Genomic DNA, 21,213 nt, shown 5'->3' with positions numbered 1-21,213 from the left:
TCTACGTATATAACTTTTAGCTGAAAAAAACAGAGTTCTACTTACCTTCAGGTATTTTTAAACTATATTTTGCTATAGTTTTCTGGTTTCTCAAAGTAGAGATTTTTGGTGGGTTTTTTTGTTTTTGTTTTTGTTTTTGCGGTTTAATGTATCAGACATTATCAGTGCTCTTTGCTCCCTATCTTTGCCAGTAGCTACAGAAAGTCCTTTGCTTTCAATATAGCTGTGGCCTTACCTTGAGCTTTCACATGAGATAAAAACAGAAAATTCCCTCTGTTACAAATACTTTTCCTATAAATCATTGTATGTGGACACAAGACAGTAAGGGTCAACAGGATGAGAGAAGTCAATTTTATATTCTCTTCAAATTAATATGTGACTTATTCAGATACAACAAACATTTAAACCACTAATCTAAAACCTAGTTCATTTCACAACAATTTCATTCTACTTGAAGGCTTACTTTGTTAAAAGATTTAGAATGAGATGAAGGGCAATCAAATCTTTTAAAGTTCCAGTTAAATGCATTTTGTTAAAGTTTAAGAAACATTTGCTGGAATTATGAGCAATTTCTAGCTACAGCTTCATAAAAAGAAGACTTGAAGTTAAGTTCATATTACTCCCCCTAGTAAATTCCCATATTGATGAAAATGGCTTAGAAGTAAATATTATATGGACAACATTGAAAAGGGTTGACAAGATGGGATTTGAATAGAGAGAAAAAAATGGAAAACTCTATCCTCCTGTACCCCACACTTACTCCTCACATACACACACACACACACACACACTGTATTATGGGGTGGTAGGGAGCTCATATTGAAAGTCTCCTTTAGTAGCAGTAAGCGGAGTACGCACACATGGAGTAGCATAGTTAAATAAATTGTGTGTGGCATTGGACTGGAATTCATTCAGTGAACAGGCTTACATTCTTAAAGAGCTGAGAAACTGCTTAAATTTTCTGGTAGCCTAAAATAAAACTGCATAGGAGGTTCATGTGAAATGCAGCATGTGTGAAGAGTTTTGCAGCAGAATTTTGTTAAAAACGTAACAACACAGCTGGAGCAATGACTTATCGCACTAATATCTACTGTTAACAGATTCTCTATAATGAAACCTGCACTTTCTCACATTATACGTTCCTTGGACTTTTGTGACAGTATGATATGCTCCCAAAACTTGGTCAGGCTACTTGTATTTAACATTTGCTGAATATTTGCCATATATTAGGCATTGCTCCATATTTAGTTCTTACAACTCTTTGGTTTTATTTTTCTCCATTTCACAGATGATGAATTTGAGGTCATACATCCAAGATGATATTTCACTGGTTCTATCAGTTGTTTTTAGACAGTGCCTATTGTGACTGTTTGAAAAACATGAAGGTACAGAGATTTCAAAGCAGATGAAAAGAAATTTAGGGTAGCTCAAGTCAATTGGCAGTAATATTACAGAAAGAGAATGCAAAAAAAAAAAGTTGTGAACATTTAGAATACAACTACTTGAGAAAATGTGATGAGGAATCAGAAAGTGAAAGTAAAATAATCTTCCAGTTCCAATAACAAGAATTCTGCCTATGACTCCAGCTGCTGCCCTACCTCCCAGATGTTGAAGGCTGATAGCTTCCTAAACATTGGTTCCATCTTCCTGTCAGGATTCCACAGGACTTGCCTGAGCATAACTAGCCTGAAACTTGAGTCCTTCTTGACGCCCTGCCATGATGAATCTATTTACTTTTGGTTCTCAGACTTTCCTAGATTGGAACAGTACATCAGTACCATGGCAAACACAGATTTTTCAAGGAATTGAGGGGTGTATGGTGTATTCCACTTGTTCTACTGATGCTACAGCAAAATAAAATATTATATTTAAATATTTAAAAGCTATTTAGAGAAAATACAGATGGCATAAGTGATTTTAAGACAAGTCTTAATTTCATTGTAATTCCTTGATTTTCTTCTCTTATGAAGACTTGATTAGTATTATTCTGAATCTGTATCCTGGCTATATGATTTTCAAGGAGCTCTGGTGGTGTAGTGGTTAAGGCATTTGGCTGCTAACCAGCCACTTTGCGGAAGAAAGATGTGGCACTCTGCTTCTGCAAAGATGTACATCCTTGGAAATCAGAGGGGATTGCTATGAGTCAGAATCAACTCAATAGCAATCAGTTTGTTTTTTGGTTTGGTGTGATCTTCACAAGTTACTTGTCTTAGTTTCCTTATCTGTAAAATGTACTGTTAGGAAGATTAAATGAATGTATATATAAATATACTTAGAACCTTGCCTGGAACACGGTTAAAAGCTATATAACTGTTAGTTATTGTTTTATTACATTATTATGTAATTACCACTGGTGGAGCTATATAAAATGAGCTATTAATTCAGTCAAGGGCTGATGAGTAAATGTATACAGCATATAAAATACCCTATGCAGTTATTCAAAACCTCAGACAAAATGCTCAGAAGCTAATTACTAATGATTAATGTGATTTAAGGAGCTCTGGTGGCACAGTGGATAAGGCATTTGACTGCTAACCAGAAGGTTAGCAGTTCAAACCCACCAGCTGCTCCTAGGAAGGAAGATAGGGTGATCTACCACCATAAAGATTTACAGCCTTGGAAACCCAATGAGGGTCACTGTGAGGCAGAATCGGCTTGATGGCAGTGAGTTTGGCTTTTGGGAATGTTGTGGTTTATTAGATAAAAAGGAAAAAGTTCCTATTGAGGCTGTTACACCCTATTTCCTCCTCTTTTCATCTCTAGCTATTTACCTTGTGCGCTTATATGTCATACTTCCCTTCATGATATTGCCTTTCTCAAACTTTCCCCCAAAATCTATCAGACAATGTTCAAACATACATTCAAATAACAAACAATTATTTGTTATTGTGTTGTTATTTGCCATCGAGTCGGACCCGACTCATAGCGACCCCTCCCCTTGGGTTTCCAAGGCAGTATCACTACAGAAGTAGGAATGCCCAACCTTCCTTCCGAAACAATTATTTAGTGACTATTACATGCTAAAGGAGCTCTGGTGGCATAGTGCCTAAGGCATTTGACTGCTAACCAGAAGGTTGGCAGTTTAAACCCACCAGCCACTCCCCAGAAGGAAGACTGGGCAATCTACTTCCATAAAGATTTACTGTCTTGGAAACCTTTTGGTTTTTTATTACATGGCAGGGGCTAGAAATATAAATATGATTAAGATATGTCCTTACCATTGGGGAGTTCAATTGCTAGGGGGCAGACAGTCACATAAACAGATAAATATAAAACAAAGTAGTATGTGCAATGATGGAAGTATATACAAGATGCTATGGGAGCAGAGATGAGGGACACCAGAGCTCACCTTGGAAGGGTCAGACAGGACTTCCTAGAGGGAAAAAAAAAATCCAGGGCTTAAAGGATTTCAAGTAGGAATTGAAATGTCTTTTCTGGTATCCAAGGACTTCCTTAATTGGTCCCCTCTAACCCTCCAGCCATATTTTCCATTACTCCTAACATAATCCTGGACAATGAATAAGGAAGACCAAAGAAAAATTGATGCTTTTGAGCTGTAGTGTTGGCGAAGAATGCTGAAAGTATGGTGGACTGCTAAAAGAACTAACATGTCTGTCCTGGAGGAAGTGCAGCCAGAATGCTCCTTGGAGGCGAGAATGGCCAAACTTTGTCTCACATACTTTGCTCATGTTGTCAGAAGAGACCATTCCCTGGAGAAGGATGTCACGTTTGGTAAGGTGGAGAGTCAACGAAAGAGGGGAAGGCCCTCAACGAGATGGACTGACACAGTGGCAGCGGCAATGGACTCAAGTATAACAAGGATCATGGAGCTGGTGCGGGACCGGGTGGTGTTTTCTTCTGCTGTGCATAGGGTTGCTATGAGTCAGAGATGACTTGACAGCATCTAACAACAACAACATCCCAACATAATCTACCTCCTCACTCCTACTGGAACAGACCTCTCCCTATTTCCTTGAAAAATCCACTTTTGATTCTATCTCTAATTCCTCTTGTCATATGGCATCCTCTACCAAAAAAAAAAAAAAAAAATTCTCTCTGCCTGGTAAACTGTGGTCTCATCTCCCCTATGAAACCATTCCCTACCTGGATGCAGTCATATATTGTGCTATTACACACGGAAGATTTCAACCCAGAACAGTCAAGTATGTACTAACATTATTTTGTCATATGTTCTAATTGCTTATTGTGGTTTTTCTTATTGCTCCAACAAAACCGTAAGTGCTTTGAAGAAAAAATAGTTCATAAATTTATTTTATTTGTTCTACAACACCTAGCAAAGTGTTAGGAAAAAGCAAAATATAAGTGCTCAAAAATAGTTTCTGAATTAAATTCTTTTACCAATGCCTTTTCTAGTTTATCTGATGTGCAATAAATTCATTTTATGAAATTTCAGAAGTTCGAACAGCCTGAGGAAAGAACATTTTTTGCCTCTGTCAGTTAATTTACTAACTGAAAGTCAGTAGTACTGTATTAGAAATAAACTAGCTGGGTAAAATTTGTGAACGTGAAGAAAACGTGAACCATGGAATAAATTACACATTTGGTTTATAAGAAGCTTGTGAATCAGGTTCTTGTACTTGGTAAGCAGTAAGAAAGCAGAATATTGTCCAGAGAGGGAATATATTTAGGGTAAAGTGCAAGTTTAAAAATGAAATGAAAATTATTGAATGGTTCTTTTTGTAGGGAAGTGTATGAGATATATATATATATATATATATACATACACACACATATATATACACATACATATATATATGTCAGTTGAGTAAATGAAGAGGATTATACACATATGTGCAACACACACACACAGAGTGTGAATAAGATAACAAAGGTGGCAGCTAGGAAAACCACACTCTCATATTGCTAATGATTAGGCATTTTCTAATTTAGTGCCTCTTATTTCTTTTCCTTTTTTGTCTGCTTCCCTGCCACACTTCTTTTGCACACTGTTTCTCTAAACCAAAAAAAAAAAAACAATCAAACTCACTGCCATTGAGTCGTTTCCGACTTACAGCGACCCCTTCTTTGGTGTCCAAGTCAGTATCGCTATAGTAGATTGCCCAATCTTCCTTCTGAGGAGTGGCTGGTGGGTTTGAACTGCCAGCCTTCTGGTTAGCAGTCAAATGCCTTAGGCACTATGCCACCAGAGGTCCTGTATTTCATTTATTCTATCTAATTTTCTTCCCCCATTCCCATCTCTCTAAAACTCCACATACTTTCACACATACACACACACATACACATACACACACACTCAATTGTTTCCCATGCTTTGTGGACAAAGCCTGAAATCAACTGTCTCAAGAGGGCCTCTCATAGTGCTTCCATTAATTCACTACACTCACGAGTAGTTTTCAAACTTTGTTACAAAATTTTGAAAAAAAAAAAGTATATGGATTCTGCCCCGGTTATCAATTTGTCACCTGTCACCTTTCACCTCCAAATCTACCTTCTTTTTCTGCTCTGCTAAAATGGAGCTAAGCTCTTTACTTCCCCCCGCTCCCTTAGGTAGCATGATGTTAAATTTTGTCAGTAAAGAACCAAGGACAGAGACTGTAGGAAAAAAAAAAAACATTTTCCCTTCCTTGTTCCAGTACCCTCACTCAACAGGCGACTGTAGCACATGACTCTTCCTTAGTTTCAAGTTCCTGCAGTGTAGGCAGCTTCTCCAGTGCGAGAGTCCTGCAGTATACACAGCTTCTCCAAGACCTGGCTCTGCAGCACAGCTTCCCCAGTATTCAGCCTAGTACACTGCTCCTCCAGTCTCCAGCTCCTGCAGTGCAAACAGCTTCTTCATTGCCCAGCCCCTGCAGCATGGGCAGTTCCTCCATTGCCCAGCTCCTGAAGTTCAAGAAACTTCTCCACTGCCAGGCTCCTGTAATGCACAGAGATCAGGAGTACCTGGTGTCCAGTAGCTTCCACCAGCACTCCCCTTGGATGGCTTTGTAGTAGAGTGTCTAGGGAGACACCCATCTGTGAACAGTTTTCCCTAGCACTTCAGAGAGCAGATTTACAGTAAATTCTAGAAGGCATATTTCCAGAAAGTTTCAGGGGTCAGATTTCTGGCATGTTCCACCATTTTGGCACCATAGTGACTTCTCTGTCATTTAGTGAGCAATAGCTGTACCCTCTCCAACAAGGTCTGTTTCTCAGCCCTGGGGGGAGAGTGAGGAGGGAGGCTTCCTTGGGCTCTCTATCTCAGCCCTCTCACAGCCATCGAGTTGAAGCTGACTCATAGCTACCCCTCCTTGGGTTTCTGAGGCAGTATCACTATGGAAGTAGATTGCCCCATCTTCCTTCTGAGGAGTGGCTGGTGGGTTTGAACCACCAGCCTTCTGGTTAGCAGTCAAATGCCTTAGGCACTACACCACCAGAGCTCCTAGAGGTAGTGAATGCTCTTTATATCTGCTATTCCTGTGTTGTTTAGAATTTCTCTTTTTTTCTTACTAGTCAATACCTCATGGGAGCTCTGGTAGCGGAGTGCCTAAGGCACTTGATACCACCTCAGAAACCCAAGGAAGGGTCGCTATGAGTCAGGTCCAACTCGACAGCACATAACAACAACAACAGACCTCATTACCAAAATCCTGCTATGGTTAGTAATTCTTTGTATTAAATTCTCTGTTCAAATTATTGTATGATTTCTGTATCCTGATTGGGTGCTGACTGATACACACTCCGTCACATACTTTTAATTAACAGCTCAAAGTCCTTATAAAAATTTTAAATTGCTGCAAAGATTAATTATTCTGATGTTCTGCATATTATATAAATGCTTAAAATACATTTTTGTCAAATGAAGAAGTCCACCATAAAACTTAATTTGCAAAGCCGGTTCTAACTGTCAAAAAAATCAACCAATTCAAAAAAAAAGAAAAAGGACTTTTTAATTCAAATAAACATGTTATCATGTTAGTACATGTTCTCATGGCATCCTTCTCACCTAAGTAGGTATAAAAGACAGACAGACAGCAGATACAGAGAGAGAGAAACAGACAAGATCCCTGCTAAGATGCTTGCTAAGATGAAATACTATTTTAATACGCTTTTTTGCCAGTGCTTTTTTGCCTTACTTTCATGGGTCTCCTTCAGAAGCAAAGCCTCCCCAAACTGTCGTTTCGTTTGATGTCCTGAAGATTTTACCCCAAGGCTATAAATCATAGTAAGATTTGCAATGGGTGAAAGGTATGACATCTTTTGTAAAGTAGAAGAGCAATTATGAAAGAGGAGTTGGGAAAGAAGCAGCAGCAGACCACAGTCTTTTTTCCAGACATCTCAATTTCAAGAAAATGTACTTATAGATGTTAGGGATCAGAAAGTGGATTCCCTCAAAACTGTCCATGCCTTGTGCCCCTAGAAAGTCTTTGTGACTCGCATGGTGCAAGTTCTCCGGTGAAGACAGCCAGAGTAGGGATTTTTTTGCTCTCCCAAAATAGACAAGAAACCAAGTAAAGAAAAGGAGACAATTACAAGAAAAACAGAATAAAAAATACTAAATCATATTATTTAAAAACCAGGGGGCACAAAAAAAAAAGTTTTCCTTGCAAGAATACTGAAAGAAATAGAGGCAGTATCACATCAAATGTGAACTCTGACTCCCACCAGTACCTATGTTTGGATGAGGGTCTTGCTTTTAGGATTCATGACTCAAAATCTCACATGGGTTAAATCCTTACAGTGTTCTGTTTCTTATTTAAAACAGTAAGTTTTCCTTAGATCCACTACTTGAATGTATCACATGATAGGGAAAGAGATGGAGAATCTTAAACAAAAAGCAAAGGGATGTGGCCAATTTTTACCATTTGGGATATTAACAAGTTTAACATGGCTCAGCAACTATCTTAAGTGCTATATCAACTATTATGACACAAGCTATAGGTGTTGAAATATAAGGATGTGTGTTTTCTAAGAGGAAATGGGTGACAATTTGAAGGGTTGGTTTTAACATTAAGAATAAATGTATAAGAATTCAGAACAGATTCTCAACCAACACTAATGTGCAATAAGGTTTGTGCAATTTAAGAAAGGTTTTTAAGCTTTAAAATTCTTTTCAAAGAAACTACTGTTTCCTGTTATTTCTGGAAAATCTATAAAAGCTAGTGTTTTAAAAGGGAAACATTTATGGAGAGATATTAAATGTGTTTTATAAGCGACAAGTATCAAATTCTTGTTTATTCATTTCCCCTAAGAAACTTTGTAATTCTGTTTTATATAAATAACATTTACTCTCAATTAAGGTTTCTGTCTTTTTATTTCCCAAAATCCCCATGAAAGTATGAGACATCTAGGATTTTCCCACCTAAGATAAACTTTTGGTAGAGATTTTCCTTTCTTGAATATGATCCATAATCTCAAGAATACATTGTCTGAATCAAGTATTTCCGTCAAAAAGTCTGTATGCTGCCCATTTTGTAGTAAACTACTGTTGTTGTTTTTGTCGTTTGCCGTCAAGTCGGACCCAACTCATAGTGACCCCTCCTTGGGTTTCCAATCTACGAAAGTAGATTGCCCAAACTTCCTTCCAAGGAGTGGCTTGTGGGTTTGAACCGCTAGCCTTCTGGTTAGCATTCAAGTGCCTTAGGTACTATGCTACCAGAGCTCCTTTAGGATCTCTAAAATAAATATTATTGATGACTGCAAAAACTGTTAACTTCAAATTAAATAATTTTATTGCATATGTCTAAGTATCTGTTATAATCCCCATGGTACTTTCTCTAAAGATAATGCCCTTCATTGCAGAAGTAAAAATAATCCATTTGGTAGATATATTCAATCTGAAGGCTTTGATAAACTTTCATTATAGCCCAGTAAATAATTTTAGGGCCTTCACTTGTAGATAAACAAACTATGTCAACAATTTCTATGCTCACCAAAATCTCTTTCACAGCTCTGCTAAGCACCATGATTATGGAAATGAACAAGCTAATGTAGGGTACAACATAGTGCAAAATCGTTCAGTCTATCAAACTGGTCATTTACCATGAAAGTCAATAATTACTCAGATCTTGTGAAAGAAAAGCAGAAATTAAAAGTTTTAGTAATGAAAGGTTTCTAATTTGAACAAGCAATAACTAGTTTGTTGCCATCTTGTAATAGATCCATACCCACAGGTTTCTAAAACACTTACTTGAACAATGGTGTTCCACAAACAACGCATTTATATATTCCAGGATCTTTGTGATGTGTGTATTCTCCTTCAAAGGCACTGATAAACAATAAGCAGGGCATTACATTATTAAACAATATTCATATAATCTCTTATAGAATGTATTTGCTTAAACTATATTTCTCTGATAAATCTTTCAAAGGCTTTTTGTCCTAAAATGAGAACAGACCAAACACATGGAAATCAGAACATAATATATTTCAAATCTATATAATAAAATGTGCATATAACTACTCCAAACTAGTGAAGATTAAATTTAAAAAAAAAATCAAGCCATCTAGTTATGTAATGCTTAGGGGGGAAAAAAAAGTTTCCTATTTAAAATATGCCTGTAGTTTACATTTGCTGAAAGAGCATTATTACATAAGATTTCTGATACTCTATAGTATCCAAGAGTTGTATACCAGAAAATGCAGAGGGGTCCAAGACTTCAAGTGGAAGAAGTCTTATTTTTTGGTTTGAAAGGAATATTGCAGCTTTAAGGGAATATTTTTCTAAGTTAACAATCTTAAAGGCTAGGAGGTCATTCAGCTAATACAAATCAGCTGTGCTAGCCCAACAAAAAGTCTATGTGCTCTGCAGCTTGTTTTTATTATCCTTTCACCCTCTTTATGAGGTCCAATTTTTTTATAAACAGAATTTTTAAGAATGACCTCATCTCTGTTGTTTGTGTGCATTAAATCATTTTGCCGGTCATGTACACAACAGGACTGGTAGAGGTCCTCCTGAGCTGAGACTGAAGTCCACCACAGCTCATTGTGTGGTGAAGGCAGACTCTGTCAGAGATTCAACATTTGGTTAATTCAGTAAACAGTATATACTATGACAGGAAGAGAGTGTTGCCTATTAACAAGGACCCCATGTGTGGTAAAGAGCGCTTTCAGTTCATGAATGAAAACAAGAAGTTACATCATTAATAAATTTGGATCAGAGGTTAAGTTACGGCCTTGTGCCAAGCTCCATGGTATAAATTAGACAACAAAATGGTTGGACCTTGGCAAGCTACCTTTGAGCTGGAATCAGCTGAGAGAGACTTTATTCACTAAAAACAGTCTTGGAAATGAACAAACTCTTTTTTCAGAATTTAGGGCGAACTTCCAAGGACTAAAGCCATGTGAGGGCAGTTATTGAAAATTTTTGACATTCCAACCACAAATGAGCCAATAAATACTTTCTCCACATGTGCTTCAAAAAGAAATTGGAGTGGGATAGAAAGAAACTAAATTATGCTACCTTCTTTTGCAGCCAAAACATCTATCCTTACAATGGCCACCTTCAAAATTTCAGCTTCCTGGCACAGTGCCATGTCCCTCATGGTTTTGCTTACTGTGATGTCTTCCCAAAAAATGCACCTAAATCTCTATTACTTCCACACATTTTGTAGTAAACTAAAAACAGGCCCTTAACAAAAGCCCTGTGACTTTACACAGATAGTGTGTTCATTAAACGGGGAGGAGGATAAATAACATTTAGACTTGACCTAAACAATGCCATTTTCAGTATTTTCAAGGATATTAATTTGTAGACTTTAGCAAATAAGTGTAGAAGTCTTTAATTGGCAAGGTGGAGGATCCAAAGAGGGAGGGGGGATGAAGACAACTAGCTCTTGTTCAATGGCTTTTTCTTACAGCTCACCTTACCTTTCAGTCCCTTTCTCCTGAGTGACATGGTACTGCAGGGGTGTTAGCCGCTTCCTCAGTTCCTGCTGGGAAAAGACCACCTTACAATTCTTTTTATCCCTACATGACCCTGAAAAGAGAGAGGATATGGGAGAAGAAGGCTTTTTAGCTTGAATCCTGAATAATTGCCTTGGCTCACCGCCACAGCACAGCTTCTGCATTCACTTGTCCATGACCAGTCCAGTCCCTGATGCACTGGTAAAGCTTACCTGAACTGCAGCTATTTCTCTAAGTTTAAAAGGAATGTTTCTTATGACCCAGGTGATTCCACAGGAGCTGTGACAATATGCTACAGCCAAAGTTTCTAGACTGTGATACCAAAAACTCACTGAACATTCACAGTGTGGTAGTACATCCTTTACAGTCTCAACATCCTGAAATTCTTTTTTTTAAATGAATTCAATAAGCATCACTCCACCCACAAGCATTATTTATATATACACACATACATAAGATGATGAGCATATGATGTTAAACCCTAACTCTCCAGTCAATAATTTTGCAAGTTGATAGAACAGCTTGAAAGTGTCATCATTCAATTTCCATTCTGGGTGATTTAACAATCATCCTATTTCTTTTCCTTTGCGCCCTAAAAATGTATTTTCCCATGACTGGGAATTGCTGTTCTCTGTGATTCTGTCAGACACTTCACTAGGTTATACAGAGTTCTTAAAAACAAATGTCTCTTTAAAGACTATATCTTACCATGTAAACCACGCAGCATAGTTGGGAGAACTAAGCTACCCATCTGTATGTCATTTAGTACAAGAGAAGCAACTGCAGGTTTAAATTACATGGTATTGGATTGCAATTTCCTAACATTGGATGCTTTTCTGCTTTTTTACCTTGAGTCATTTAGACTATATGAGAAGACATTTCCAATAATGTAGATTCAAGAAATTCCCGCCCCCCCCCCCAAAAAAAAAGGTGAGAAAAAAATAAGGAAATGGGGGACTAAAAGAGAAAAAGTAGACATGATTTTATTTAGGTTTTTTTTTTTTTTGCAAAACATATCTAGGAAGTTCAGTGATTAAGTATATTTGAATGGTAAAATAATTTTAATGTGATTCTAGTAATAATGGCAGCTTTTATTTCAACCTATGCAGACTGCAGTAAAATGTTCAGACAACACCTGTTTATATATAGTATTTTATTTTACCTGCACAAATGACTGAAAAGAAATATAACTCTGGGGCAGTGCAACCATTACTCACTGCAGTAAAACTGCTTTTCTTTGCCATCCATCACACTGGGAAAGAGGCTTGCAGATGGTCCTAAATGAAAACATTTCTTACTATGTTTTGAAGTAATAACTAAAGAAAGCTTGCTTAGTTTCCTCAATATTAAACTTCTTTTGAAATATAATTAAGTATGATTTATGAGTGGAAATGCTTTCTACTTCTATACTTTCAAAGCACCTTATGTCATAGTATTTGAGATAACTGAAATTAAACTAGGAAAAAAAATTAACTACCCAGTTATCCTGATTGTGAAATTAAAGTAAGATATCAGCTTCCAGAACCAGAGCCACCAAGATAGAGCGGTTGACTTTCTATGAGAAAATATGGAGGCAGGAAAAGAGCATACCAGGGTCTAGCAGACATGCACACCTCAGAGTAGGCCTGCGGGTTGTCAAACAGCGCCTCTACTGACCTTCCACTGAGCACCGCAGCCCAGATCTGGCCTGGTCATTCATGCTGTGCAGGTCTCTCATCTCAACAGAATTTCATATCACACTAGGCTTTATCCAAATGCCTACTACTTATATTTTTAATATTGTCAAAAGGGTAAATGGAAATATTCCCTGTCAGAACAAGCCTTTCAACAGCTTAAGCACAACACTGCTGTTCCTTATATAATAAGTTGCCTGAGATAAGTGAGCTTTTACTCAATTCACTATAGACTTGTTAGAAGTTATCTTTTTGTTTTTATTTTATTTGTGAGAGTTTTATCTGTTGATTTTGTCAAAGAAATTCATTACTTCCAAATTTAATGTGACAAAAATGTCAGTTGAAATCACTCTTTCCAATGGCATAGGTAATTAAAACCTGTACAATTAAACAATTCTGTCCAAGATACTCTTGTTAATGTATATTCATTCATACAAAAAGACCAATTGTGTTCCCAAAGTTGGGAGAACTAAGCTACCCATCTGTATGTCATTTAGTACAAGAGAAGCAACTGCAGGTTTAAATTACATGGTATTGGATTGCAATTTCCTAACATTGGATGCTTTTCTGCTTTTTTACCTTGAGTCATTTACTAAGGAGTGTTCATAAAAAGTAGCTTAAAGCACAGATGCTTGCAAATCATTTAGGCAAAGATGTTTCTCTCTTTTTCATTCTCTCTCTCAAAATCTCTCTTTTTCGAAGAAAAAGAATAAAACTGTTGGTCAGTATTGGTGAACCATGTCAAGCATTTGTACAAGGAGAAAAGGTAAAATTGAAAACATCTGATTAAAGTAAATAATACAAACATAAAAGCTTTACCGGTGAATGAACGGTACTGAAGAGACTTTATTTTATAGATTAGAAATTACTTTTGATCTAAACATTCTTAAAAACAGATTGTTTTCCGCTATGAACCATCTCATTAACTGCTACAGAGCCTCAATTTAATGGCGAGCTTTGAAAGGGCACTGCTGTACCCCTTTGTTAGTCTCCATCTTATTTGGGAGGGGGATAAAGATCTCATTCTAGCTTTCTTTGTTCGTTTTTCAAGAACCACTAAAGCAGTATTCACACAAATTTTGTAGGAATGTGCCCTATGTCATAGCCTACAAATTATTTGGTTTTGGTGCACTTAAAGGTCACCTTCCAAATTAGCAAAATTTTCCTACATCCTGGCTTTTCAACCTTAAATATAAATATTGTTTCCTAACTGTAAGTGAGGTTTATTCTTTAAGAAATTCTAGCGCTTATTTAAAGTTGTCAAACTTTGTACATTTATATACTTTAGCCATATTATGTTCTCATAATAATTAGGCTTTTGAAGTATACCTAATAGCAAAAGAAAGTACATGCAGACCAGAAACCATTACTGTGATTTTCTGTTAAACAACTTCATGAGAAATTAGTCAGATTTTAACAAATTTCTTGCCACTTAATTTAATAATAATATGCTTCTTAGACAATTAAAAGCTATACTGTTACATTAGCTCTTCTAGCATCATAACCAAAAATTGATATAAAGCTAGAAAAGCTTTGCTTTTATCTCTGATTTCCCATCTTCCTATCTGATCACTTTTCTAAAGTCCTAGGGTGTCATTTTTAATTTTGGAAAAAATCTTTTATTTTGATATTCTAGAGTAATTCATTGCATGGTTTCCCTTTACTACTTTCATTTCCAAACCCAAACCCACTGCCATCAAGTCAATTTCAACTCATAGCGGCCATACAGGACAGAAGAGAACTGTCCTATAGGGTTTCCAAGGCTACCTATCTTTACAGAAGCAGACTGCCTCATCTTTCACCTGTGGAGCAGCTGGTAGGTTCTAACTACCCACCTTTTGGTTTGCAGCCCAATGCTTTAACCACAATGCCACCAGAGCTCCTTGATCTTCACTCAGGTACTGTAATTTTCTTATTACACAGGGTAATTTAATATTAGTATTATATAACATTTGTTCAGTGACCTCTAAATTGACTTAGGAGAATGCTAGGGTAAGATTTTTCCTTTATTTAAATGTTTGATATTGTACTTTGAAGGTATATGTGAGTGTGTGTATATATACACACAACACACAGTATATTTAAGGGAGTAGTATTGCCACTTTGGTATCTAATCATAACAACCATTCCTTACAGAGTAATTTTCCTATAAATCAAAACTATTTTGAACCTATTTTAGAAGTATTTTTTGCTAAAATATGTCCACAGTCCTTTTTCACACTGAGGTTTGTTCCATGTTGTTGCCCCAAGACCAGTACTGTTTTAAAGCAGAAAAACTAGAAATAAATGTAAAGCAACAGTTCGCTTTCTGGCTCTGCCTATTTCCAAGCCATGTAACCTTAGTTAAGTCAACCTCTCTATGTTTGTACTGCTACCTGCACAGATACGCTGTAAAGATCACAGCAATTAGCACTTATCAAACACTGTCTGAATAAATGCAGTGTCACACTATCACTCTGATTACAGTGAATTCTGAAGTCAAACTGTATTTTAAAAGGTAGCAGGTCAGGTTTTTCAGTGTGCTACAATATTTTATTGGTAATCATTTTTCTAGAATATCTTGAGAGTAGTACTTCCTCACAAGTTATCTTTCAAAATGTTTTAAAATAGGAATTGAAGAAGAAAACTAAACTTTGAGTGCCTTATACGCCACACACATTTCAAGTTACTTTCACATAATCTTATTTAATCCTCCCTACAATTTTAGGTGGAGCTCTGGTAACATAATGCCTAAGGCACTTGACTGCTAACCAGAAGGCTGGTGGTTCCAACCCACCAGCCACTCCTTGGAAGGAAGGTTGGGCAATCTACTTCCATAGTAATATGGAAACCCAAGGAGGGGTTGCTATCAGTCAGGTCCAACTTGACGGCACATAACAACAACAACATAATTTTAGGAGACATATATTATACCTATTGTACAGATTCATAAACTGAGGCTCAGATAAGACAAAATATGATTCACCGAAGGATAGATAGCAAATAGCTATATCAACGTCAGACCCAGGGCTATTTGGCTGCCAAATCCACGGTCAGTAACAGTTTCGGTGAGGAGAAATTATGCTAAAACTTTATTCTTTCTTTCCGAATTATGTTATACCTTTCAGCTTAAGACTATCAGTAACAATTTAAGGTAATAAAGAAAAAAATTAGTAAGCACCACAGTACATCCAGAATAATAAACTCAGAATAGAAATACAAAGTTAGCCAGTGTCTGTTTTCCCTGTATTCATTCCTTTCAGCATAGGGTCTGTGACAAGGTTCAAACGGGAATCTAACAAAGTCTATAAAATGTTGAAAGGGTTTTTAACTTCCTGTTAAGAAGTAAATCAGATCTGTTACCTAAATCTTAGAGCACTTTTAAGTCATAAATCTCGTATTTCAGTGTGAAATATCAAAACAAAACAAGACCTAAAGATCTCATAACTTTACTTTTGGTTCTAAGCTCAGAAAAAATGAAACTATTAAATATTTTTCCAAGATAATAAATGAATAAGGGATGATAAGAATATCTTGTTTTGCTTCAGGTTTAATAGGTAAAAGCAGTAAAGTTTATCTTGAAATATCTTACTGCTATAGTTGAACACAGTATACTTTAGTTTTCACTATAAATCTCAATTTTCAGGTGGTTATTAGTCTGTCATATTTGAAAGCTGAATAATTATTTTTATTCCAGACACAGTAGCATTAGGGATTTCTAAATAAGCAGGCATTCATAAAACCAAAACCTAGGCCATTTTCAGAATAGAATGTAAAATATTTATTATGAACCTTTTTTGGGGGGGGGGGAATTAGGGTTTTTGGTAATTCAACAAAGGTTTAAGAAAAAAACTTAAAGCAGAGGGGAAATAAAAGCTCAATGCTTGTAGAGACAGACCCAAACCTTTTGGTTTTCTTTCCATGTAGGCATGTTGTTGTTATGTGCCGTTGAGTTGGCCCCGACTCATACCGATCCCTACTTGGGTTTCCAAGATGATATCACTATAGAAGTAGATCCAAGTAGGCATATGTGGAAAAAACATTCCTGAGATGAACATCAATCTAAGATGTTGGAACATTTTTGCTTCAGTCCTCTGGTTTCCATGAAACTAGGGCTGAAGGACTTACTCTGGGGACCAGTGACCCAACATTTTTTCTTATTGTTTATTTGAGCCATCAAAAATGTTGAGTATTTACAGAGTGCCTTGCACTCTGCTAAGTAAAACATATTCACTCTTTCATTAAATATTTACTAAACACCTACTATATGCTGGCACTATTCTAGGTACTTAGGATATACCAGTGAACAAAATAAAGATCCTTGCCCATATAGAACTTCTGTTCCAGCAGGAGTTGTTGTTGTTGTTGTTGTTGTAATGTGCCATCGAGTCGGACCCGACTCATAGTGACCCCTCCTTGGGTTTCCGAGGCAGTATCACTACGGAAATAGATTGCCCCATCTTCCTTCTGAGAAGTGGCTGGTGGGTTTGAACCGCCAGCCTTCTGGTTAGCAGTTAAGTGCCTTAGGCACTACACTACCAGAGCTAGGGGAAGACAAATAAAACACAATAAAAATGATAAATATGTAAATGATACAGACTCTCGTTTTTGTTGTTGTTGTTGTTATGTGCCATCAAGTCAGATCCGACTCATAGTGACCCCTCCTTGGGTTTCCGAGGCAGTATTACTACAGAAGTAGATTGTCCAACCTTCTTCCTTCCGAGGAGTGGCTGATGGATTTGAACCACCAGCCTTCTGGTTAGCAGTCAAGTGCTTTAGGCACTACACTACCAGAGCTCCTTACAGACTCTTAGAAGGTAATAAGTATGCAGGAAGAAAAACAAAAGTGAAAGTGGAGCAAAGCAAAAAGGGCTGAGGCATGAGGGTTTAATCTTAAATAAAATGGTCAAAGTAGGCCTCACTGAGGAGGTGGCATTTGACCAAACCCCTGAAGGAAAAGAATAAGTTGGCCATGCTGCTATCTGCAGGAAGAGTTTTCCAAACAAAGAGGAAATGGCCAATGTAAGAGATGAATACATTTAAACTCACTGTCTCTCTGGTAGACACAGAGACTGATAATTACAATGCAAGTGCTAAAACTTGAATATGAATGAAGTAGACAAACCCAATTTAAACATATAAAGAATATGCTTATAAACAAGAAAATTTACAGCTATCTTAATACAGACATTGTCTAGCACTATCTTTTTCACTTCCAAGAGAAATCTTCATGAATATCCTTCTAGAAAATGTTACACAATCATGCCTTTTTTTATTGTGCTTCACTTTACTGTGCCTCACAGATAATGCGTTTTTCACAAATTAAAGATTTGTGGTAAATCTTGTGTCAAGCAAGTCTATCGGTGCCAATTTTTCCAACAACGTGCTCACTTCGTGTCTCTGTGTCACATTTTGGTAATCCTCACAATATTTCAAATCTTTTCATAATGCTATAGCACACTTAATGATGGGGCAATCTACTTCCGTAGTGATACTGCCTCGGAAACCCAAGGAGGGGTCGCTGTGAGTCGGGTCCGACTCGACAGCATATAACAACAACAACATAGCACACTTAATAGACTATAGTATAGTGTAAATATAACTCTTACATGCACTAAGAAACCAAAATATTTACCTGACTCACTTTACTGCAATATTCACTTTATTGTGATCGTCTGGAGGTGAACCTGCAGTATCTCTGAGGTATGCCTGTACTCAAAATGACTCTCAAAAAATATTTGCCTGGCTAAACTCTGAACAAAAAATCAAAGTAGAGCCTCTCCTAATTTGTTTTGTCTACTTACTGTCATCCTTTTCAGACTGTAAATCATCATGCCCAACATCGAAGCATGTGTAAGAGGATGCTCCACATTCTTTGGTGATGAATTTTGGATGCACCTAGAGAGAAAAATCCATTGGCCAAACAATGCCTTTACCTTCTGAAACAGCCATGCAAGGGAGCATCCATAACTAATATCAAACCAAACCCACTGCCATTGAGTCAACTCTGACTCATAATGACCCTGGATAGGACAGAGTAGAAAACTGTCCCACAGGGTTTCCTAGGCTGTAAATCTTTACAAAAGCAGACTGCCTCATTTTCTTCCTATGGAGTGGTTAGTAGATGTTCTGGTTCCCTAGTGCTGCTCTGACAGGATTATACCACAAATGGGATGGCCTTAACAAACAGGAGTTTATTCTTAAAATTTGGAGGCTTTTAGTTCAGGTTCAAAGTGCTAGGCTCTAGCGGCTGGGAGAAAGCCCCTCAACCTTAGGGTCCAGCTCTGCCTCCTGCTCCTGGCCCACTGGAGCTAGAGGCATTTCTTCACTCAGACAGCTGCTGGCTGCTGAGGCTCAAAAGCTCCAAGGTTGACAAGTAAAAAGGCACAGTCCCAATGTTACCAAACCACACGGCAGGCCATTAACTTAAGTCCATTGTAAGTCCCAAGGTCGGCAAAGCATAGCAGGCTGCTGAGCAACGACACAGCTACGTGCAGGGTCCAAGTGTGCCATATGCTAGAGACCATTCCCAAGGCTTCTCCTTATATACAGGAAGCAGATCACGTATTCAAAGGCAGCTACTCAGCTGCTCCCAGTAGATTACACCATGAAGTTGATTACCTGTTTCATCATGGGGAATAATACTACATCCAGCTGCCCAGCCACTTAACCAAGCCTAGCCAAGTTGACATACAAACATAACCATCACAATTTACAAACATAACCATCACAGTAGGTTCAAACCACCAACCTTTTGGTCCACGGCTGAGTTAACCATTACACTACCAGGACTTCTCTGTAACTAAACCCACTACCATCAAGCCAGTTCCGACTCAAAGCAACCCCCATTGGGTCTTCAAGGTTATAAATCTTTACGGAAGTAGACTGCTTCATCTTCCTCCCACAGAGCAGCTGGTGGGTTTGAACCACCAACCTTCTGGGGTTAGTGGTCAAATGCCTTAAGCACTGTGCCACCCAAGCTCCTTTCTATAACTAAGAGAAGCATAAAATTTGTACCTTCACTTAATTTCTCTTTTTGAAACATTATTTTTACATTTACTCTCAGTTTACTTTCTTCTGTCTTCCAAATCCTAAATACAACCCAAGGAAAACAAAACTCCAAGCCTAAAGAGTCAAAAAGCAAACAATTTTTTTTTTAGGTAAATACTTTTTTCTTTTCCATATGTGAAAAAAATCATATCTTTATTTGTCATAATAATTACATTTCATGCTTTCTTGCTGCTTTTCTATTAATTCACATAAGACAATTCCGTAGATCGGTTTCAGTTATATTCTATTGATCTATGCACAGAGTTCTAATTAACATCAATGGACATTATAAGCATGCCAAGGGAACATAACATTTTTAAACTTCTTGAAATAAACAAGACCATATGTTTTAGTGCTGCATAGTTGAATGATAAAACTGGTTTCTGTTTTCCATAGTGAAGGTTTGAATAGATAAACTGAAACATTTTCAAGCAAGTTTTCCTTACAAGTCTACTTACCCCGATAAACTCACTCCTCTTCTGATTACTCCTTTAATACGTATACCCTTATACTAGTGTATGTACCCTGTAAGGTCCAATTTACATGGGCTAATATAGTATTTGCAATTATTCTCCATTATCTTTAGTTGTTTCTGCTTTATTTTCCCAGATTGTAAATTCCTTAAAGATATAAACTGCTGAGCCTAATATTAAATCAGACTTTCTACAAATATTAAACATGTACAGTGAATCAGAATTGTGTTAAGCGCCATAAAGTTGAAAATAAGTAAGTCAAGCTTCCTACCGCAGAAGAGCACATATTCTAGAAAGAGAAATGACAAAATTAACAAAATGAATGTGCAGTCTTAAAGAGATGTACTAAGTGTTACGTAAACAGAGTTAACAATGAGGACATAAACTACAAAATTTTGCCTACCTAGATTGATTAGGTCCAGTTATAATCAGGATATGGAAAACTCAAATAATTTGTAGGTCAGAGGTCCAGAGAGTATCCAAATAGGAAAGAAAACTCCATCTAAACAGGCTCATGGCTACACTGTGATCAAACGTGTATCCTGATGAAAGGACTGTAAATAGTCTTTCATATAAGCAGTATCAATTAACCTAGCAAAGCAAAAACAAAATAAAATGTAGATTCAGATTTAGAAGAGGAGAAATCGGGGAGCTGGTAATTAAAATTTTTTTAAATTAAGAGAAAAATTGTGCAGGCATTTTCTCACTGTAAGTCAATGGAAGTAAATGTATTTCTCACATTTAAAGTTTATTAATATGATTTAAAATTCAAGTATTAATAATAAGATCTATTGGTGAGGTTGCATGATTTTCTTGAGAAGAGACAATGGAGCGGTTTCATTCAATGATAATTCACTTAAAGGACTCTAAAATGATAGATATCACATTTTACATTTTTATCTTTTACTGGAGTGTTACAAATTTTCAATTGTTGAAGTCATGTAATCACCTTATCAGCATTCTTTAAGTCCCAAAAAAGGATTAAAGAGTATTTTATCAGCTCTTCAAAATGTAATGCAAACATTGAGAGCAATGATTTTCATGTTAATGTGGACCATAAAGACTAGCGTTTAGGGAAATATTTAAAACACATTCAAAGCATTTTCTTGTTTGCAAAGTATATGAGTAAAAACAGAATTTATAAGGCACTACCATCATCAAGTGACAATAATGGA

General features: G+C 36.9%; 1 protein-coding gene across 1 annotated transcript in view; it reads right to left on the bottom strand.

Annotated features, from left to right (window-relative positions):
• Positions 1–21,213, bottom strand: part of MSRB3 (methionine sulfoxide reductase B3) — a 297,111-nt gene that overhangs the window by 194,174 nt on the left and 81,724 nt on the right. The window contains exons 2-3 of the mRNA XM_042781205.1: positions 10,828–10,936; positions 9,149–9,226 (exon numbers count right to left, since the gene is read on the bottom strand). Of these exons, the coding sequence (XP_042637139.1) occupies positions 9,149–9,226; positions 10,828–10,936 (187 nt within the window). The remainder of the gene's footprint in view (positions 1–9,148; positions 9,227–10,827; positions 10,937–21,213) is intronic.

Source organism: Orycteropus afer, unplaced genomic scaffold (assembly GCF_000298275.1).
Source record: "Orycteropus afer afer isolate SDZICR_OR568_19922 unplaced genomic scaffold, OryAfe1.0 scaffold00097, whole genome shotgun sequence".
Lineage (NCBI taxonomy): Eukaryota > Metazoa > Chordata > Mammalia > Tubulidentata > Orycteropodidae > Orycteropus > Orycteropus afer.
Note: the sequence above shows the minus strand (reverse complement) of the source record. Positions and strands in the feature narration are given on the sequence as shown.